The 23,598-nt window shown below is 34.2% G+C and overlaps 2 protein-coding genes and 1 pseudogene across 6 annotated transcripts; 2 read left to right on the forward strand and 1 right to left on the reverse strand.

The window, feature by feature from the left end:
- Positions 1-7,972: 7,972 nt before the first annotated feature.
- On the forward strand, positions 7,973-11,419 carry LOC140841815 (probable protein phosphatase 2C 60; annotated as a pseudogene).
- Positions 11,420-12,368: 949 nt separating this feature from the next.
- LOC140841816 (V-type proton ATPase subunit B2-like) lies at positions 12,369-19,013 on the forward strand. Of its 3 annotated transcripts, none has more exons than XM_073209506.1 (15): positions 12,369-12,594; positions 12,944-13,008; positions 14,138-14,193; positions 14,317-14,415; positions 14,794-14,853; positions 15,619-15,730; positions 15,818-16,026; positions 16,568-16,696; positions 16,794-16,931; positions 17,239-17,389; positions 17,495-17,577; positions 17,894-17,941; positions 18,041-18,094; positions 18,199-18,282; positions 18,368-19,013. In XM_073209506.1, exons 2-15 carry the CDS (start codon positions 12,951-12,953, stop codon positions 18,551-18,553), a joined length of 1,467 nt encoding a protein of 488 aa, XP_073065607.1. In that variant the 5' UTR covers positions 12,369-12,594; positions 12,944-12,950; the 3' UTR covers positions 18,554-19,013. The 3 variants fall into 3 exon arrangements, with proteins under 3 accessions (XP_073065607.1, XP_073065606.1, XP_073065608.1); XM_073209505.1 differs by having other exon boundaries at positions 12,374-12,594; positions 12,857-13,008; XM_073209507.1 differs by lacking the exon at positions 12,369-12,594 and having other exon boundaries at positions 12,925-13,008.
- On the reverse strand, positions 18,646-22,492 carry LOC140841817 (probable hexosyltransferase MUCI70). 3 transcript variants are annotated; one of them, XM_073209510.1, is made up of 7 exons: positions 22,298-22,492; positions 22,097-22,186; positions 21,397-21,465; positions 21,106-21,302; positions 20,364-20,779; positions 19,870-20,054; positions 18,646-19,659 (listed from the first exon to the last, which is right to left on the reverse strand). In XM_073209510.1, exons 2-7 carry the CDS (start codon positions 22,143-22,145, stop codon positions 19,289-19,291), a joined length of 1,287 nt encoding a protein of 428 aa, XP_073065611.1. In that variant the 5' UTR covers positions 22,146-22,186; positions 22,298-22,492; the 3' UTR covers positions 18,646-19,288. The 3 variants fall into 3 exon arrangements, with proteins under 3 accessions (XP_073065611.1, XP_073065609.1, XP_073065612.1); XM_073209508.1 differs by having other exon boundaries at positions 22,016-22,186; XM_073209511.1 differs by lacking the exon at positions 22,298-22,492 and adding an exon at positions 21,619-22,015.
- Between the last annotated feature and the right edge of the window lie 1,106 nt (positions 22,493-23,598).

The raw sequence follows: 23,598 nt of genomic DNA on the forward strand, positions 1-23,598 counted from the left end.
TATAGTCAACAATCAAATAAAATGTTCACTCAAATTCTATGATACAATATCTCATGTAATAATTCACTATAAAACTTAAAATTAATAATCAAAACCAGATCAAACCAAACAAACCGAAATTCATTGTTTGATTTGGTTTGAAATTTTGTAAAACTGATTAAATATGATTTGGTTTGATATTTTGTAAAATCAGTTAAATATAATTTGATTCAAATTTTTAACCGAACTCGAACTAAACTGAATACTCTATGGACATGAGATGGAGACTTAGGGATGTAAATGAACCAAACGGTTTGTGAGTTATTCGAAACTCGGCTCGATAAAAACCTCGTTTGAGTTTGTTTGTTAATCATATCAAACCAAGCCCAAGCTCGATTTTGAGCTCGAAAATTTAATCAAACCAAGCTCAAGCCTAAGGATATTCGGCTCGTGAGCTCGCAAACATGTGTGATAATAGGCTCGCGAGCTCGAGCTCGGCTCGTTTAGGTGGCTTGTACTCGAGCTCGAGCTCGAGCTCGGCTCGTTTAGGTGGCTCGCAAACATGATTTTGGAATGTTCAATAATATACTTATTTATGTTTTTTTTTTGCTCTTATTTGTGTCGTTTTGATTATTTATGAATGAATTTACATTTTTATGTCTAATTTAAAATTAGTTTATAGATATATTTAATTTTTAACAAGCTCAATTCAAACTCAAACTCGAGCTCCATTATATGCTTATCGAGCTCGAAAACGAGACGAGCTCAAGTCCAGGCTTGTTAAACATGTTAACGTGCTATTAATGAATCAAGCTCGAGCCTGGCTTGATTAACATGCTAAACGAGCTTTTAACGAGCCGAGCTCGAGCCTGGCTTGATTAACATGCTAAACGAGCTTTTAACGAGCCGAGCTCGAGCTTTTAACGAGCTCAGTAATTTCAATACAAACCAAGCTCGAGCCTGATAATAGAAGCTCGAATCGAGCTCGAGCCTCAAACAGTTTTAAACAAACCAAACTCAAACCTGATACTGTTTGGTTTGGTTTGGATCGTTTACATCCCTAGATGGAGTACAATTACAAGGTCATGCAAACAAATTTACTCTCCATATCTCATCTACAAAATGGTACTTAGTTTTAATAATCTTGCGTTTTTGTACTAAGATAGGCGTATATACTTATGGAGGCACTCGAGAACCCTCATCTTTTTCATGTTAGGAGATCGGCTAACTGGTTGGCTCATTCGGTTGTTGTTTTTACTTTTTCATCCTCCTCTCATTTTGTTTGAGAGCGTGGATCTTTTTCTTTGTAGTTGATTAAATTTATATTTGCGGACCTATCTTCTTCTTAATAAATTATAAGATTTCAGCCTGTAAAAAAAAATAACCACTAGAAATTTGATATATGAATGCCAAATTTAAAGCAAAAAATAAAATATTTTATGTGATAAGTTATTATTTTTCAAAAACACACAACACGACTCTGGTGGAAACTTTAGAAAAAGTGATCAATAAAAGTATTATCAATCAATTTCATTAAAGGGAAAAAAACTCACACAGAGTTGAAAATAGAATTAATGCAAGTTGCTGGCTACATCTATCATTCGGAATTGGCATTAATTTGACCAAACGAACATTAATAATCCACTTACCATCACATTCTAAAATTTTCCTCCTCCGCGTTGTTTTTGACGATGATAATTCGTACTTTGGAATTTGGATTCCCTTTTCCCAAACAGTTTTATAATTTCGAAAAATAGAGTTTATTATAATATATTTAGAAATCATAAAAACTACGGTTTCACATATAAAAATTGTATGAGACGATCTCACGAGTCGTATTTATGAGACAGATCTCTTATTTGGGTCACCCATGAAAAAATATTATTGTTTATGCTAAAAGTATTATTTTTTATTGTAAATATGGGTAGGATTGACCCGTCTCACAGATTATGATCCGTGCGACGGTCTCACATTAAATTCACTCTATATCTATATAATCAAGCTTGTAGACAATGGAACAGAACATCTTATAATTTACAAATCCGGTTATAACCTAATAATTAGTTTAATTTTAAAATTTCACGACATTCTAAAAGTATTTTATCTTGTTAAATATTATTTTTTAAAATAATATTGCTTCACGGTTTTACGATTCGGTGTTATATTTTAAAATCTTAAAAAAATATTCACAGAGCTACTAGTTAAAATATTCTAATTTATGTTATATGTATATTTTAATTAGAATATTTACAACGAAATTTTTTGCTTAGATCACTAGATACCTCATCAGTCATATAAATTCATCGTTGATTTTTGTTCAACTTTGCAAATTCAAAAGAGACGGAGAATATTTGTTGGTTTTACACTCTCTATATTTAAAATAATAAATAATATTTTTGGTATAAAAAAATATGCAAAAACTTATGTGAGACGGTCTCACGGGTCGTATTTGTGAGACGGATCTCTAATTTGGGTTATCTATGAAAAAATACTATTTTTTATGCTAAGAGTATTACTTTTTATTGTGAATATGGGTAGGGTTGATCCGTATCACATATTAGGATCCGTGAGACGATCTCACATGAGACCTACTCTAAAAAATAATACATTTTCATGCGTGATCTAAATAAAATATCCACCTCACACAAATTATTGTGAATAATTAATGTTGATATATCAAAAGATTTGCTCGTGATATATTAACACAGATCAAACTTCTCGATTTTATAATAATATCTAGTTTTATATATTTAATAATAGCAGATGAACCTGAAATATATATAATTTTATTTCATGTTGACTGACTGAAGAACAATCCAATTATGACTTGAATTTGTACAGATTCATTCTGGTGTAGGTCTAAAAGAGTTTAGTTGACCAATATTTCATGGAGAAAACAAAAGTTTTTGCCAATTTGAGAAGTTAAGAGTCTAAAAAAATATAAAAAAATTGAAAGTTTAGGATGAAGACAATAAGATTCTTGGTTTTTTAAGTTTGTTCGTGTCTTTTGTGGTCGAAATTGTTGTGTTTTTTAAATAAATAAATAAATTGATGAGTTTAGTTGTTTTTAAAAACAAAGGCAAGATGGCTTTATACACTACCCATGACATTAAGATCTTCAGTTTAGGCAAATATTATTTTACAATTTATCCTCTAAAAATGTGTCATAGAGGCTTTGCTATACACCGGTACCCTTTGAATGATTGTTAATCAAAGTATATGACGTTCATGTCTCGAGAAGAGAAAACACATTAAGGAGGCTATAGAGTATATACTTGGATACTAATAACATGTAAAAAATGGAGTCTAAAATTTGGTTTACAAAAGATTAAAAAAAAATTGGATCAGTATAGACAGCTAAACAGATAATAATAACTTACACAAATTAAAAATTTAGACATAAATATATATATATATATATATATATAGTATATATATATATATATATACATAAACATATAAAAAAAAAAATTGGCCCAGTGTAGGCACAAGCCCACACTGGGCCTGAGCTGGCTCCGCCAGTGCATGACATTAAGATCTTAAGTTTGAGACGAAATATTGAGTTCGATATCCAATTTTTCTTGTTTGAAAAATTATTGTTGTAAGTGAAAATTACATAATCGATCCTATAAATTAGCTTGATTTTGATTTCCTAATTAGTCACTTGAGGTATTTTTTTTTTAAAAAAAATGTAGCCACTTTTTTTAATATTATATTTTTTTTTCGATTTTTTTCGGAGTAAGAATATAATGTTAGATATTGCTAACATGACTCTAATAATTACTAACCTGATATAATTGGATATATCTTGCTAAGTTGTTTGATGTCATTTCAGGTCTCCGTCGGAAAAATTATTGAAATTGCAAAACAAACAAATGTGTACGTTACACAAAAATTGAAACGTGACTAATTAAATCATAGAATCAATATTAGGCCAATTCAAAGTACCAAGTTTGCCATGTATGTATGTGATCGATCACTAGTTCAAGTTACATTTATGCTTCTGAAGGTGTATGAATAGCACAAACAGTTACCGTTTGGTCAGAGCCGGTTCTAGGGGTAGGCGCCCTAGGCAGCCGTCTAGGGCCTCTCTTTTTGTTAGGGCCTCTTTATGTAGCATATTAGATACTATTGATTAATTATGTGCATTTAATCATCAGTTTTTATGTGATATTTGTATATTTAATTTTAAAAAAAATTATATAAAATATTCACCTAAAAAAATAGCCTAGGGCCTCCAAATTTCTGAAGACGACTCTGCGTTTGGTTCTGTCGATGTAATAATATTTGAATAAGCATATATTTTTATGCATGGACGTTCAGTGATTCGTTATTATATTTTATTTCTAAAATCAAATAATTTTCCATTCAATGAATGATCATTTATCATCCTTGTGATCAGACTGATCGGTGCCGTATAAATTCGATATAAATTTTGTCGGATTTCAAGAAACTAAAGAGTTAGTCTTTAACTAGTTTGTAAAATATCGTATAGCTAGAGCTTCAAATTTTTTTTAATATATTATAATGTTTGACAAACTGAATAATTTATTCACAAATAATTATACTGTTTAGAAGATTTTGTTAATCATACCAGTAATAATTGCATGAGCATAAAGAAACTTATTGAAGTTGGAGTTAATAAAGACATATACTCGATCACTTATGTCACAATATAGACTGAATGAGCTAGTTTTGTTGTTGAATAACAAAGAGATGATTCGACAACTGGATTATTTGATTTATATTTTTCTTCTAAAACAGCTAGACAATTAATATTTATGTAATTATTTCAAATATTGTTGACTTGTTTTTGATGTATTTATGTATTATTTATTGTATTTATTATTTTGTAATTGGACATTAGGATTATTTATCGTAATAAAGGACTCATTTTTTATTTTCGTTTCATCCCGGTCGAACAAGGGTACTACGCTAATTTCAAGGCTGAGGCTCCACATCTTAAATTCATGCATGCAGAGAGACGAGAGTTGTCACATAAGTTGAGTTATGGGGAAGTCGATTTCGAGCTGGTGGTTAAGATAAGGTCCTCCAAACATGACCGGTCGTGCGTTTTGTTCGTGTCAAATAATTAAAATCCCATTTATATATATATTAGAGATTAAATAATTTCGATGGATTCTTAACGAAGTTGGAATTTTGGCAAAAAAAAAAAAAAATTTGTGTGAGACAATATCACGGATCGTATTTTATTAGACAGATATCTTATTTCGGTTATTCATAAAAAATATTACTTTTTATGATAAAAATATTATTTTTATTGTGAATATAAGTAGAGTTGACCCGTTTCGCAGATAAAGATTTGTGAGACCGTCTCACCAGAGAAGCTCGTGCCAGAATACCCTTCTTATTTTCTTTGTTAATTTCTAGATAAAAGAATTATGCAAGTCTTGCATATTTAAAAACCCTTCGCATTTACTTTAATTTGAACACTTGAATATCATATACCTAACTAGAAATTCGTGGATATTAACATAGAATGTCATATGTAGTTGGCTGTTGGTCGAAGCTTTCAATTTAATTAAATTAAAGTAAAGAATTTGGATACAACTTTTAAGTTTAACATTTTAATAATATTATTATATTATTAGAGAAACCATATCTCCTTTTATCTTTTAATAATAATATTATTCAATGGTTGGAAACCCATTAGACAAAATAAAATGATTGTGCCCGATTTTCAATGAGAACATGCAATAAGACAAATAGTGAAATGACATGCAATCAAATTATTGTGATATTATAATAAATTCATTTCCCTACAATCATTTTTCAAGAACAACGTAAAATTAAAAATTAATTTGACCACATATGTGTAGTATGTATACACACGTATAAACTGTCTTATTTCAGCACTTTTTAAATTTTATGCAAAAAAAAAATAATAATAATAAAAAAATGTATATAATCTTGCTGTCACAAACAACAAACATGGTGTAAAGTGAAGCTCGAATCCTGCAGTCGTATCTGAAAATGAAAACGACTATTCGTTCCAAATCTCACCCAACCTAAATTTACGGTCGACGAACCTGATCACAATGTCCTCAAATTGTAAGCCAGTTTTACATATGATTTTAATTAGTCAATTTTATCACAGAGAGCCAGAAAACTCGTGTTTATTAGAATGTGTTGATTGAGAGAATCGAAGTTTTAATTATTGATCAAATTTTTCGTAGATTTCATCAATTCAAACACAATTTGAAAGTCATAAATTTGTATATTTTGTGATAATTACGGGAAATTTAGGGTACGATTCCAGCATGTGTCACTAGTCCAGACGCAGGTGTCAAAATTGTCCCGAGCCTGAAATCATGAATAAGACCGTTAGAAGGGGGCCATGAGGGTATCCTGACGTAGTCCCTCCAACGCTCAAGTCAAAGACTGGGATATAAGTGGAGAACATCCAATGGTGCTGCTGAAAAACAATATAATGAATGAATTAACTGAACTCTCAAACTTGATATTTATAAGAGAATACCTGACCCTTGATTGCTCCAAAAGTGAAATCGCTCACCTTAGGCGCCCCTCACCTCCGGCCCGACAAGATTGTGAGAGGATTTACTACTGCTGACCAACTGAGCTAAGTCCATGCGGGCATACCAAAAGAACGAAACAAGAATTAGGATATATGTATATGTATATTATATATATAGAGTTGTATGATCCTCTTCTCTTGAGATAATTTTTGGAGTCTAGTTAAGTCAAAATCTCAATTCAACGAATAATTATTTTTTTATGAACTTTAGCATGTCAAACCTATAACTTCTTACAATACACGATAAACCACGGATTGATAATTAATATAAATTATATTTAACTTTAATGTATATGAACGACTTGCATGCTAAGATTCACTTGCAATTGTTATGTAACCATTAATTGTAAATTTTAAAATCCACCTGCACGAGAATGAATTTATGTATATATTGTAATGATGATATTCGGTATAACAGAAAACTATTTAAAATTTTAAAAAATTAAGTTTATAGATTTTATCTTGTATTAACGAAATTATTTGATTGAAGTTTAATTTGCACAATTAGTCCAAATCTTTTATATCATGTCCATCACAATATCTATACAGCAATTAGCTGATTGAGATGTCAATCATTAATAATTAATTTGTCATGATATGCTATTTAGAAATCTTACTAAATATATCGTAAAATTTATTAATATCAAGATTATTATGTAGATTAATATCACGACAAGCGTGAGATGAAATCAGAAATGTGCAAACACTTTGAAAATTAATTTGACGACGCAAAATTATTACCATTAATTTTTTTAACAGTATAAGTTTAGGGTTCATCTGTTCAAATATAGTTTTGGGTATTTGGGAATTAATTAAACACCTGAAAATTATTTAAGTTCAATTTTATTTGTTTTTTCAGATCAAAATCTTTTAATTTATTGAAAATCCAAGAGGTCATTCCTTATAAAATGAATCAATCATATAGAAAATCCTCAATCTCCCACACAATGAATAAGAAGTAGCAAAAACAACGATCGAGTGTGCAATCACATTCGTCGATCCCCTAAAACATGACTGATGGTAACGTTACTATGAGAATTCAGAAAAAAGCATGACATATGTAATAATGAATCTTATGTAATTGAGATTCTGTTCCGACCTGGTGACTGTTCGTAATTTATCTTTTAAATACATTATGAAAAAGGTTGAGCTGGTCAAAGCATAAATCAAGATATATAAACAATGCATGTTTTCTTTTTTAAAAAGTTAAAAAAAATATTTCTTTTTAAAGAATGTGTCTGAATAATTTTTTTAGAAAAGCACTGGAAAAAATTACTATGCGCCAGAAAAAATATGATTTTTAACCTGAGTTTCTTTTTTTAATTTATATACTCTTTTATCCAATTTTTATTTTATACACAAAAAATGTATATTTTAAATCCGTTGCTTACTTGCTTTCACTGTTTCATATAATTGAATCTTCCTTTTCTTTTCTTTTGGGTTTCTTCTTCTTCTCCTTCTCCTCTTATCTCGATTTCCCTCGTGTAGGTTTGGTTTCTGGTTTCTCTCAAAATTCTGTATCTGGAACAGTGTGTGGAGCCCACAACTGGTCCACTTCTTCGCTGGCTTCAAGCTCTCCATTGTTGGATTTAATGCGCTTTGTCTGGTGGGAGAGACCAGAGTTTCAGTTGCCTCAATCATACAAATACCGCTCTCTTTTCCTCTTCAATATTGCATTTCTCCTTTTACCTTTTCCCCCTTTTCTGATCGTAATCCTTTTGTATTCTTGAGAAATTGTAGAACTAGAGGACAAAACCCACTTCAATTTTCACTCTTTTTCTTCGATTTGACGGATCTATAGATTTAAAGCCCCTTCCGCTTTCAGATCTTTTCTTGATCAACTCTTGAGGTAACTTCTTTGGCGTATTTTTCAATATCCGTCCTTACCTGTGTAAGTTCGATTGGAAAAGCTGTGGTGTATGATCGATGGTTGCTCGAGGGTTTTTGTGGTTCCATGAAGTTGGGGTTTTTTTTTGTTTCTTTTGCAAATTTCATTTCTCGATTTTTTTATTTGAGTTGGTCGTTCTAGAATTTGAACTATCTGGGCCAACTTAGAAAATGTTAGTTTAACCATTGTTGAGACCTTCACATTCCGTTTTCCTTGCTTTTGAATTTCCTTGATATCTTTATCTTTATATCTTAAATCTGTATGGCTTTGAAATATATTGTTTTTGGTTTTCTTATTGCCTTTCTCAATTGAATCAAACTTAATTTGGCAATCTTTATACATTTCTATTTTTTATTTTCATTGTGAGACTGTTGATGTTCTGATTCAAACCTGTTTGTTTGTATTACGCTAGATTTTAGTGCGTATGCTCTGTGCTTGCTGACAACGAGGAATTGTTACGAGGTTAGAAATTCGAAGTTTATTTTTGGATGGTGTTTTGGATGAGATGAGGGATGTTTTCAGGGTTATTGAAATTTTTGAGGGCCTGTTTTCGGCCAAACTCGGACCGATATATTCACTCTGGTTCGGATTCTGGGGGTCGGCAAGATGGTCTTTTATGGTATAAGGACTTCGGGCAACATTGCAATGGAGATTTTTCAATGGCTGTAGTTCAAGCCAATAATTTGCTTGAGGATCAAAGTCAACTTGAGTCTGGCTCTCTGAGCTTGAATGATTCAGGGCCACATGGTACTTTTGTCGGGATTTATGATGGACATGGCGGCCCCGAAGCTTCACGCTTCATCAACGAGCATCTCTTTCAACATCTAAAGAGTAAGTCTTTTTCATGTCATTAGAGTTTTGAGTTGCCATAAGCTTTGATCACTGTTGTCAAAAATCATTTCTATAAAAATGTTGAGCATTTTAACAGTCCCTTCAATTTCTAACGTGTAAGTTGGAAACCGGGGAATATTTATAAAGCTCAGAAAAAGTGAATAACAATTAAGAGAAACCTGATAAAATATGAAGGCCATTATCTGCTGAAATCTTCGATCTTATGACCTCCTGTTTGGAAGCCATGAAACCATTTTGTAAAATGCTCGAGTTTACTTGAACTAGCCAAACAATAATTTATACTTCCACGGTTGCAAATCTGTGTTTTCTGAATAAAGTGGATTGATCATGATGTTGGGGAATCGAAATTTTTTCTAATCAATGCTTAAGATTTTCAGGGTTCACTGCCGAAAATCAATCCATGTCAGTTGAAGTGATTCGGAAGGCGTTTCAAGCTACAGAAGATGGATTTTTCTCGGTTGTGAGCAGGCAATGGCCTATGAAACCACAGATAGCAGCGGTCGGCTCTTGCTGCCTTGTTGGAATCATCTGCAATGGGACTCTTTATGTTGCCAGTCTTGGTGATTCGCGTGCTGTTTTAGGTAGACGTGTTAGGGCTACCGAGGAAGTCCTTGCCATTCAACTCTCAGAAGAGCACAATGCGAGCTTCGAATCTGTGAGACGGGAACTGCAATCTCTACATCCTGATGATCCACAAATTGTTGTTCTCAAGCATAATGTGTGGCGTGTGAAAGGTCTTATACAGGTTGGTTTATTGAAAAGTGTCTGCTTCTTCATGTCATAACAATCCGTAGTTTAAGAAGCTATTGCTATATATATAGTTACTGAACCAAATATGTTTGTTTTGGATTCCAGATTTCTAGATCGATAGGAGACATTTATTTGAAGAAGGCGGAATACAACAGGGAGCCGTTGTTTGCGAAATTTCGCCTCCGGCAACCATTCAAAAGACCAATTTTGAGCTCTGAACCAGCAATTACTGTGCACCAGTTACAACCTCATGATCAGTTCATCATATTTGCATCGGATGGCCTTTGGGAGCATCTTACAAATCAAGAAGCCGTCGATCTGGTCCACAATCGTCCGCGGAATGTAAGATTCCGAAGAAAACTCCTATATGTTTTCTTCTACTTTGTTTCATTTAATGAGGTTGAAAAGGGAATAAACATATAGTAGTCGACTGTATAAGTGAAATATATATGTGATTTCCATGATGCTTTCCCTTTGACAAACTAAATTAGAAGCTCCTTCGACATTGTTGTTGAAGCCTAAAAAGAAGTTGGAACTTATTTGATGGTGTTTAACAATAGTTTAATATTCTATGTGTGAATTAGTCCGTCGTCATCAGCTAGCCAACAAACATCCAGATATAAATACTCAAGATCTATTTAATGAAATATTAAGGTGGTTTTGAAGAAATGTGATCTCCTTACATTAAACCATGTTAGAAACCAATTTTCCTAAACGTTTAGATTTCTAGAAGGTAGCTCAAATTTATTCTGATTCCCTGCATTTAGCACATGTTTTCAAACAAAATAAGCAAGAAAGTAATATAATCCTTTTGCACCTCAATCTTGCAGGGCAGTGCTAGAAGATTAATAAAAACAGCTCTTCAAGAGGCGGCAAAGAAGAGAGAGATGAGATACTCGGACTTGAAGAAAATTGATCGTGGGGTGCGTCGCCATTTCCACGATGACATCACAGTTGTGGTTGTATTCCTCGACTCACATCTTGTGAGCAGGGCTACTTCAACCAAGGGTCCTTAACCTATCCGTGAAAGGGGGTGGCGTTAATCTTGCTCCAAATGCTCTTGCACCGTTTTCCAAGCAGTCCTTGAATTCTTTTTGATGTACACTGTAATTTTTACCTCTGAACAAATCCTCCTTGGCATAGGTTAGATGCTCACGAAACACTGGGAAAAAAAAAACTTATTCGAGGTGATATTCGTCATAGAAATGTTTTCCGAATAGATTTATTCTCTTTATTTTTCCTTTTTCATAGTTTGTATTATTTTTCCCTATTTTCCGTATCGTTTATTTACTTGTGTAATAGTTTGATTCTTATTTGAGACAAGTTCCAGCTGTTAAGATCACTGAAACCAGCAGCTAGATGCCCTGAAAAAAAAATTTGGTTGCAACTTTTTATTCATGCTACTCATTCCTTACTGATTTCTCGTGTTGTTTATTTGAGTTGAGTTCCCGCTATTATCCTTCAATTGGGAAAGTTTGATACTAAAATGAAACATAATAATTTTAGACCATTGAAAAATTATTAAATTAGATGTATGTCATCCATTTGAAAAGGTCACACACTTGTCCCATTTACGAGTGTGGCGTGTTCAGCCACGATAGACGAACAAAGTAATGTAAGGAGCGGAGAAAGTTGAGTATAGTCAATGGATTAATGGCGAGTTTTGAAACATGGATTTGACAATTTTATTGTTCTATTAAAAAAGCCCAGAAAAGTTTAATTATTATTACTTATCAAGAAGCATCAGCAAACTCTCAGTGCATGTCTAGGCTTCATGAATCCATGCATGTTGGATTTGACAAAAAACTAAACAGGGAGCAAAAGGGAGAATATTATTATTTACTCTCTGGGTGGATGCTAAGTTCCCGATCTTTTCTCTCTACTTTGTTCTTGATTCCCAAATCTTCGTTAATAATATAGATAGTTAAATTGATGGCAAAAACTTGTGTGAGACGGTCTCACGGATCGTATTTTGTGAGACTGATTTCTTATTTGAATCATTCATGAAAAAATATTACTTTTTATGCTAAGAGTATTATTTTTTTATCGTGAATACCGATAAAACTGATCCATCTCACGGATAAAATTCGTGAAACTTTTTCACTTTTCATGAGAGACATACTCTAAATTGATTTACTCTCATGAAAAAATTTACGGAATATGTCTAATGCTTGCTTATTGTCAATAATGTCCAAAAGAATATGCGACGGGGTTGCCCTGTCAAAGTGGGTCCCACGGAAGATTTGTACATGATACGTGCCCTCAGATTAGATAAAATTGTAAATTGTGCAGCGATGGTTGTACACTGTGTTTCACTGTATTGACAGTTGTACAATTAATGGCGATTCATAAAAATCAAAAGCTGTAAATGACGAAGGGCTCACACATCACGTGTTACCATATACACACAGAAAGAACAGATTATTTGTGGATTACAAATAAATAAAAGCAACAGCTCTCGAGTATCAATCAGCCTTCAGATCTCAGTGTAATATTTTTTTTTTGGTTTGATTTGGTTCGATCTGATCTCTTTCTCCTGCTGTCCTGTCGGATTCATAGCGGAATTGAGGTATGTGATTTTCGAGATCCAAATTCTAGATTTTCAATTCCATATGATTATGATGACGTTGAATTATTATTATTATTTTTTTATGTGTAAACGTATTGTAATCACATATGAGGGAATTCATTCACCTGAACCGAGGATCGGAGTTTTGCAGTTAATGGGATTCGTTTTGTCTCAAATGATTTCGTTGACATCTGATGGGCTATTTGGATTGTTTTTTTTAATTATTGTAGTTAGTTTTTAGGATTATAGTTAATTTTTTCAGGTTTCAAATAATTGGAACCTCACTGCAACTGAATTTCAGTGCTTCATGTTGCTTTCTATTGATGTTGGTATGGGATTTTGTTGATAGATTCAATATGGGGGAGTCACAGAACAACGTTGACTTGGAGGAGGGAACTCTGGAAATCGGAATGGGTATGTTCTCATTAAAATTTTTTTTTTTGGAAAAAAAATTTATTTTTAATTGCATTCTAATTCTGTTTTTCTGTTTGGTGTGGTCTGGAGGTGTGCGAGCGTCATCACTGTGCAATAGATGTGATGTCTAAACAATTCCTGTTTCCTATTATGATGTTATCGTTTATGGATGCCTTGCACAACTGTTGTCACTATGAAATTTGGGCTGTCATTAGGCCATCTTCAACCCATTACACTATCTTAGTGTCACACTAACTTTAAAATAGTGTAATTCTTACACTAAATCTAAAACTCATCTCCAACCCATCAACTCTAAACTCTACATCAAAAAGAATATTCTCAAAATATTCCCTATTATTTTATTCACAACAAATAATTTATTTCACAAAATATTTTTAAACACAATAATTAAAATATCATTAATATCTAAAATAATGTATATATCGAAATTCATTATAAATATACATGAATTAAAAATTTAATTAAATAATGTTTTTTGAATTACGTTAAATTTTTAGTATTTAATATTATTATTTTAAATACTTAAGCTTAATACTTAATTGAATGTAATAATTGCTAATTAATCACATAAAAAAATCAAAAAAAATAAAACAGAATTAACGCTATTGCTACAGTATTGCACCAAATTTGGTGCAATACTGTAGCACACCACCAAAATAGAGTAGGAAATGGTGTTGGGTTGGAGAAGAAAAACTCACATCATGATGGAGTATTGCACCAACATGGTGTTGGGTTGGAGATGGCCTTAATAGTTGGAATGCTGTGAAAACTCTCTAAGATATGGCTCAATGTTTTTAGTGCTCTGCACACGTCATAGCAAATGACAATAATGACAGTTGCCACTATATAAAGTTTTAGTTGTACTTGAGAATTGAGATTATAAGATGTACTTTCAGGGATAGAGTTAGTCCTTTTCTTTATTTTGTGTTGCTGGTGGCCATCTCAAATGGTTATGATGCAGTTGTCACGATGAGACCTTTTCACACCTTCAAACACTTTTCATGCATAAGATTCGAAGTGATTAAATGTTCTTACTTTCTAAAAAAATTTCACGGTAGATGTGTATATGATAAGAGCATATTCATTAATGCTCTTTAGGTATTTGCAGAATACAGGACTGTGTCAGGCGTTGCTGGACCTCTGGTTATTCTTGACAAAGTCAAGGTCAGTGTTGTATACCTAGTCATTTACTCCTTGTATCGCTCTTCATTTACATATTCTTCTGTCAGTATTGTTTGTATAGATTTGAGAACAAGATCTCATAAATGTGTCTATGAAACTCTTCAGGGACCCAAGTACCAAGAGATTGTTAATATCCGCCTAGGAGATGGAACAACCAGACGTGGGCAAGTTTTGGAAGTTGATGGGGAAAAGGCTGTTGTTCAGGTGATCACTTCAAAATTTATTTCTATTTTGTCTTTTGATTGGTTTAATATTTTTCCTGCCAATTTGTTGCGAGATCTATTTTCATCTTGCTGACCTTTGAATATCCCAATCCCAACATATTCGAATAAATCACATAGTCATTGTGTATCCAGTAATTATTCTATGTCATAAAGCTAGGATTTTTTTTTCTTTCCTGCAATTCTTAGGATTCTAGTAACATTTTTCCGAGCCTTCTTGAGGTGTGCTTTTTGTTGACTGGTTGGAGTTGTGAATGTTACACGATCTCTCTTGATTTCAGTAACTTTAATACTCTGTCGATGTTATAAATGTGAAGAATGCAACATTGAGAGAAGTGTTTCTGATCCCGTTTTTTATCAGGTCTTTGAAGGAACATCCGGAATCGATAACAAATACACAACTGTGCAGTTCACAGGGGAGGTAAAGTAATTTTCCCTGGCAATCATTTTCTCCCAAAATCACGTTGTGTTTGATTTCCATGACTGAGGTAGTTTGTACTTGTTGGTCCATGATTTCCATCATTCCCTATATACTCATGGTTTCCCCACAGGCAGAACAAGCCAAAAGTAGTATTCTTTTATGCCGTGTTAAAACCTGTGACTCGGGTCATGTTTTTGGAGCAAACTTTGCACTTGAGGTGTGGCATTCATTTATGCACACACAAAGGCATGTTTTTTCTGTTTATATGTTCACCATCAATTGCCATGTAACACATTGTTGTTACAATGAACGCATGCTGACTGTCATCTCTCTATCTGCCTTCCTGATACAGTATTCTGAACTTGGTATATCCCTTCATAGACTGGTTGAATCTGTAGTTAACCAGTTTGAGTATTCCATATGTCGACGCTTGTGTTAGCGACCGGGGTTCAACTTTTGCAGTGCTTCATTATTGTTCGTTGTATATAAGATCCAGGCACCAGATTCATTCCCAGCGGTAACATATCGATATAGACCGATCCGAACTTCATTTAACCAGAAATTGATCTAGGAATTCTATTGAACACTAAAAAGTTCAAATCATTTTGCAATGTGTTTTATTATGAGATTGAAATTGCAAATTTATTTTGGTTGAATGGGAATGATTCTCACAGAATATGTTCACTTCTTAGAATCACTAAGTTTTTGTTCTGTTTTGTTTAAAATGTCTGTTTTCATAAGAATTCATTTGTGACCTTTTTCCAGGTTTTAAAAACACCTGTCTCATTGGACATGCTTGGCCGTATTTTTAATGGTTCTGGGAAACCCATAGACAATGGGCCTCCTATTCTTCCAGAGGCTTACTTGGATATATCTGGTGAGTGACACTGAACTTTGAAGTTAACTAATTTAATGTATGTTGGTTGCTTGTCCATAAGTATGTTCTTTACCCCGTTTGCTTTAGGGAGTTCTATCAATCCTAGTGAGAGAACCTATCCTGAAGAAATGATACAGACTGGAATTTCAACTATTGATGTCATGAACTCAATTGCCCGAGGGCAGAAAATCCCTCTGTTCTCTGCTGCTGGTCTTCCCCACAACGAAATTGCTGCCCAGATCTGTCGTCAGGCTGGCCTGGTGAAACGGTTGGAGAAATCTGATAATCTTCTCGAGGTATAAGATAATCCCCCAATAGCTCATCATCTCTAGAGCAGATATTTATTGATTAGCCTCCGGCCTTCCTGGAATACTTTTCTTTTTATACTTGATATCCTCGTGGTTTGCATTTTGTTGCTTTTTAGCTTTGCTACACTATCACTTGGTGTGGTGAAACCAAGGGCATCAATAACGCAGTTCACTCTTGTCACCCTTTTTTAAAGAACTCTCTTGTCACCTTTTGAAAGATCTGCATTGTGTGATACTAAATACAAAATCGAAATGTGTAGTACTAAATATGACATTGAGATGCAACATGATATTGTGGTGAGGGAATATCCTTGCTTTCTTGTCGGGATAGCCTTTATTAGTCATGTGAATGTGCCTGTTATAATTTATTAGTTAAAGTTTTCTACTCTAAATTTTTTTACTGCGTGGGTACTTGATTAGTTTCTCTATTTTGTATGTGCTTTCTTACGCTGACATCCCAGTAATCTCTTTTGTGCCAACTTGGTTCTGACCATCTTTTTAGGTTCTGATGATCTAATTTATGACACAGCACGATGGAGAGGACAATTTTGCCATTGTCTTTGCAGCTATGGGAGTCAACATGGAGACTGCACAGTTCTTTAAACGTGATTTTGAGGAAAATGGATCCATGGAGAGGGTGACCCTTTTCCTCAACTTGGTAGTGTTTGCTTCCACGAATACTTTTTTTTCGTTAATCTTGATAGCAGCCGTGCAGATTTCCTCGTTTTCTTCTGTTTGATATGATCTAATTGCAGGCCAATGACCCTACAATAGAACGCATTATTACTCCTCGTATTGCTCTGACAACTGCAGAATATTTAGCATATGAATGTGGGAAGCATGTCCTGGTCATATTGACAGATATGAGTTCTTATGCTGATGCTCTCCGTGAGGTATCATCAGCAACAAATCCTGCTTTATTATCTAACAAATTAACAATAGACGAGGATTGTCTCCTATTCTAGAATCTAGCAATTATTTAAGTATGAAGTATCCCTTATCTTTTCTTTAAACAGTTGGAGTTGGAATTGGAATTGGAATATGAAGTGCCTTTACGGCTCTTTTTAACAGTTGTTATGTAATGCCTCTACTTTTACTAGTTTATCCTTGTTCCAATTTATTTCATCAGTCAACTTGATTTTCCTGTCTTCAAGTTCTTTAAAAAGCTATAGTGTCAACTACTGTTAAATTCATTCATAGGTGTCTGCTGCTCGAGAGGAAGTTCCTGGAAGGCGTGGATATCCTGGTTACATGTACACCGATCTTGCAACTATCTATGAGCGAGCTGGGCGTATTGAAGGACGGAAGGGATCCATCACACAAATTCCTATCTTGACTATGCCGAATGATGGTATTATAATGTTTTTTTTATAAATGGGTAGCGACATTAAGCTCACCTGTTATTGATTTTTTAATTAACCAGATCCTGTTGTTCTTTTTCTGTTTCAATCTGTAGACATCACACATCCAACTCCAGATCTTACTGGTTACATTACCGAAGGGCAGATATATATTGACAGACAACTTCATAATCGGCAGGTAAAGATAGATTGTTGCACCAGTTAGTCTATTGAAGTCATATACAAATGGTGACCCTACCTTCGCAAATTAGTCTCTTTAAGATATTTAGAGAAAATCTTATGTCACCTTGTAATGTTGTAAAAGTGTGTCGAACAATTTGGTGAATCAAATTATCTCGCTGGGTTGAAACATTTCAATTGACTGCCTGTAGTCCATATTGGACTTGATGGCGTAATATGTTTGGGATGTTCTTCCTTGATGATGGATATGAATGCATATATTCTGAATTTTTAAACATTTACCTGGTACAAATGATGCGTTACTGAACTTGCAGATATACCCTCCAATTAATGTGCTGCCATCCTTGTCCCGTTTGATGAAGGTATATGGAATGCAGATATATGATTTATTTTGGTTTGATTCATCGGAAAGGAATTATAATTGACATGGTTCGTGCAATAAATGTCACTTCTTATTGCAGAGTGCAATTGGTGAGGGCATGACCCGTAGGGATCACTCCGATGTATCTAACCAGGTAGATGACTTTTTTCTTAGTGACATCGATGGGCTCGCCAACTGTTTTTAATTTTTTTCGTCACACGTTTTCAACTGTTGATCTCTGTATTTTAATATTCTCAGCTTTACGCAAACTATGCCATTGGAAAGGATGTCCAGGCAATGAAAGCTGTGGTCGGAGAAGAAGCACTTTCCTCGGAAGATCTGGTCAGTTACTTATGCATAACAAATTTGACTTCTAATATTTCATGAATGAAAGAAATGAGATGACCAATGGAACATTAATTGACAGCTATATCTTGAGTTTCTTGATAAATTTGAGAGGAAGTTTGTCGCACAAGGAGCCTATGACACCCGCAACATCTTCCAGTCACTTGATCTGGCTTGGACACTGCTCCGGATCTTCCCCCGGGAGCTTCTTCACCGTATTCCCGCAAAGACTCTCGATCAATACTATAGCAGGGATGCGGCAAACTAGTGAAAAAAGCAGACATGCTTGCTCTTGTACCGGGTCCTCTGTCTGCCTGTGAAATGTTATTTGGTGTGCAATTTTTTTTTAAAATGCCTTAGATTCCCCTATATCTGGTTTAAAATAAGGGTTGAATGAGATCTTTGAGGAGCACCACAGAAGCCATAGCTTTCTGGCAACGCAAGACGATGGTATTCTTTAGTTAGATGGTGTATTTCTTTATGTTATTGAAGTTACTCTGGATAAACTGGCGTGTTTGTTGATATAATTATTGTGTGGCTTCTACAACCTGGTGGCATGGCATGCGTTTTGTTTTTCCGCATTGCTGTCGGAATTTTATGTCCCTGGACATTTTCGCTAAGAGTTCTCTGTATCATTCTCATGTATGTACGATCTTGAATAATGTGCGACACTTTGTTTCAAGGGGTTATGTATGCAGACGAACTGAATAAGACGACCTTTTTCCCTATTTGAATTCATTCTCGATATTTCAATTTCCAGTCGGAATTATTTTACCCCCGTTGTATACACACACGCAAGAAATCATAATATTACGTCTTATCGTTCCTTAATAACATACGCATCTTTTATATGCACTTTCCAACAAACAAATGAAACATAGAACGAAAGATGATGTAACCTCAATATCAATTGGCTTCAGTGGAATTTGAAGAACAGAATACAACCTCCTCAAAAATGGAGAAAAGAAAAGGGGAAATAGAAAAATTAGCAAATTATCACGTGTCACCCAGCTTTGGAAGGTCTGGCTACAGGTGGTAACACAACCAAATCAAGATTCCCGGGATAAGGAGTCCACAATCCTAACCCTCCCCTACTCTCTATCAACTCAGGATGTTTTTTAATCTCAGCTATGGTTTTTGCCCACTCGACTTTAGATGAATGCTCGCGATTGTGAGGATGCAATATAAAGATTGAATTGTATTCACAGTTCGGAAACATGAACAATTTGAACACGCCACCTAACCTATAAACAACGTATCCAAAACTTAGTTGATCTCTTGGCGTTAAGAGGTTGACCTCGTTGAACCATAAGCAACTAAACAGATTATTCAGTGTAGTATGTTCACGTATGATTATGGCTCCTTCGGGGACGTCTGCACAAAGAAAATAGTTTGTTAAACAAAGGAAACATCCATAGTTGCGGAGTCAAAAGAGGGGTGAAGGGAGAAGGAAATAATTTGTGTGTAAAAATTTTATAAGAAAATTTAAGAGAGGAGTGGGTTTGCCAGCCTTCGTCCGGTTAGGCCACCATACCAAACCACCAAGAAAACACGGTAAAAGACAGGAAGGACGTAAGGGATTACCGCTGACGACACTTCTTTTGGGACTCCAGGACTCCATGCCTTCGTAACGATAAATTTTCATGTGTAGATCAATCAGAGGACGAGCATATCGCTTCCTCCTTTTGTTGGAATCAGCTTCTTCGTAGATACTTCGATGATGTTTATGTTGGGCAATGGCAAATGTTTGCTTCCCACGCCATAAGTATCTGCAAATGAAAAGGTCCAGCAATTCTTCAATTACACGCTGAGCGAACCAAAAGTTCAATATGAGTTGCTATTTTATTAGATTATACTTCTATAAAATATGAGGTAGAAGACTCCTCGGCTCTCCCAAATGTAAGAGTAAGGGCAGAATATAATTATCCAAGAAATGAATGAAGAGCTAAATGCAACAATCTGACGATATCTGGTGCAGTTCCAACCAATATCAGGTCATAAAGGGAAAAGGTGGAATGGAACAACATAAGAATTCAAAACAAAATAAACACAATTTGCTTGACTAGAAACACTCATACCTCTCTAAAAGAAGCAACGGGTCAACTACAAGTTCCATTTTACCATCAATCCATATGCTGTAACGTGCTTGAGGAAATAATCTGTGGGTTAATATCTTCGGAACCTTCCCATTTCTTCTGGGTTCATCATATGTATTATGCTTAAGCAGGATCAAACGCCAGATACCGACCCACTGCCCTCCAGCAGTATCCTCTCTGATTGTTGAATTTTTTTTTATGAAGTCAAGAGACACTTCATCAACCACCATTAGAAAACAAAAAAGACTCTCTGAACGTTTACTAATATTGGATGGCTGGTGAGGTGTATCATAAGCATCAAAGATGCCACTGGCAACAACAAATTTACATTTCTTCACATAGTGGACATCTTTTGAAGCCATTTCCGCACCTCCACCTTGCATAAAACCACAATGCACCTGAAAGTATGATGTGTTCAAAGCTCAATCATTGTAAAGTTTCCCAGTAACAATAAATATTCTTGCTGCCCTATGTAGCTGCTTATCGGGCACAACGATCGAACGTGGCAACTACAACTTTTAATATAAATTTAGATGCCCAATTTTACAATAAATATCAATCTATATGTTTCGTGCATGTGACAAAGGCTTATTCATGAATTTGTTTCCGCTTCTGCAAACGAGGCCAGAATCAAATTAGTGAAAGTAGAAAAATAGTACTAAAATCTTTTGAAACTAATTCAAAAAAATATAACTTAAAAAGTATAGCTCCGCATGCAATTAACCTTCATCGTTGGTTTCACTTTGAAGCTCTCCTCTCTCTGTTGCCAAGTCTGATGCCCACCAAAGAGAGGAGATTGGGATCCATTACTCTGAATAATGTCTTCCATCATGTAGGAGAGTCTTTGGACAAATTTTTCATGTGAATTATCCTTCAGAATAACTATCTTATTTAGGTCATCAGCAACAGGGATTGTACAACCTAATTGTGAATGAGAAGAAACAGGTACAGTATATTAGTGCGTTCAAAGATGAAGAGAAAACACAAAATGGATAAGCAAAATCTCCAGTCTTACGATGAGGTGGCGTCAGGAGTCCCATTGTATGTAGCATGCCAAATACTTTGCTATCTTTGTTACAAAGGGCTGCAAATAGAGGAACTATGTTTTTAAAGAGCGCAAAGTACCATTCATCAGTCGCTAATGCAAATGAAAACCATGGTAGCATATTATCTTGGAAATTTTTAGATCAGCATATTGTAGTAAACGAAACCATTTAATGTCAATACATTTTCTTACTTGATGAATGTACTATTCCCATCAAACATAAGCAGCACACTTAAACTCCATAGTCTTCACATATATTTAGCGAAAACAAGCTCCTCGAAGCCATCGAATGAAGTAAAAGCATGAACGAAGTTTGACATAACCAGAGGTGGTTTGTGGGAAGGACGCTCAACACTGAAAAAATTCTCTACATAACTTTATTAAAAATGGTTTTACCCCCTCAACAAACCCATTAATTTGCCACTGCTAAATCATTGATCGGCCGCACACCAGCATCCATTAAATATCATTTTCATTTACTTCAGATAGCAACCAAACTCGATGATTTCTCCAGCGGCTATTTTAACTAAATACGTCAGTGCTTTAAAACTTTAGCAGGAAATGTAGAAAAGATCAAGAGGTAACGTGCCTGCAAAAAAAGCAACAGAAGACTGGCAAGACCAAACATGAAACAGAAAAACGGTGAGGATTATCATCATCCATATAATACCAGCAGTAAGAACTAATCGAATGAAGCCCCTTTTCCAAATTATCCTCATCGTGTAATCCTGCAACAATTTCCCACTGTTCAAAGGCACAACTGCAAGAGAAAACGAAAAAAATAACAAAAACCCAAATGAAATCCCATTAAATCATAAAACCTCTTTCCAAACCATAAGTATGCCGCATTAATTGCAAGGCAGAAATGTACCTCCTGTATGTTGATGCAGCTGATTTCTTCAGACAGCCCGCGAAACAACCCGCTCAAAATCAATATCCATGAATACGATCAATTCATTACGGTAAGTGTTTTTCCATTGCAAAGAAGCGTAACCGAATACGGTGGTAATAATTGAGTAGAATCACAAGATCTGATCCTGAACTCGATTTCTAGTGTTCAAATCCAGTTTTGTTTCTTCAGCACAAATATATACATTCGTACTGGCCTTTCCATGATGGCGGAAACTCAACCGGGCTCGGTCAGTTCCGGCCCATTACAGAAGCTACTATTTGGCCGACCCAATTACCTGATCCATTCATAGCTGGGTATACATCGTTGGGCTGGCCCAAACCTCCTTTTGTCTTTAGCTTATGATAATTATGTGCTCAAAATCAAATAGTACCATAAATTATTATTTTAGAAACCAAAATTATTGGATCTTAATAAAGTCCCATATTTTATATACCGAAGGTATATAAATTTTTAGTCAAAAACTTTTGTAAGACGGTCTCACAGGTCGTATTTATGAGACAGATCTTTTATTTGAGTTATCCATGAAAAAATATTATTTTTTATGTTAAAAGTACTACTTTTTATTGTGAATATGGGTAGAGTTGACCCGTCTCACAGATTAGGATCCGTGAGACGGTCTCACATGAAACTCACTCTACATATTAATCTGAAGAAAACTTCTCCGGATGAATAATCCGGAAATTTCCAATTACTTAAAGGTCAATGATCCAATTTAATTTTTTTTATATAAAATAATAATTCAACCGATGACGAAAAGTTGTCCAATAAATTAATTAAGCATCATTTAACAATGTTGGATTTAATTATTTAGAACGGTTCAGAAAATATAATATATTAATTCAAGATAAATATAAATATATTAAGAATCACGTGAAATAAAAGATTCTTGCTTCCAACCACTCTTTTTAAATCAAAATTTTTAAAACCACTCATTATGTACTTATTTGATCAGGTTGGAAAATATTAATGTCGAGTTTACGAAATAAAAACGAAATTTAATTTAATTTTTTTTTACTACATCCAGTATATTATGACTTGGTATGATTATTTTTAAAATATATATATCCTATTATCGAATTCTAATAAATATGTTTAGGTATCTTCTGAGACGGTTTCACGAATCTTTATCTACGAGACGGGTCAATCTTACCGATATTCACAATTAAAAGTAATATTCTTAGCATAAAAAGTAATAATTTTTCATGGATGACCTAAATAAGATATCAATCTCACAAAACACTATCCATGAGACCGTCTTA

Source organism: Primulina eburnea, chromosome 9 (genome assembly GCF_022965805.1).
Source record: "Primulina eburnea isolate SZY01 chromosome 9, ASM2296580v1, whole genome shotgun sequence".
NCBI classification, from domain to species: Eukaryota; Viridiplantae; Streptophyta; class Magnoliopsida; order Lamiales; family Gesneriaceae; genus Primulina; species Primulina eburnea.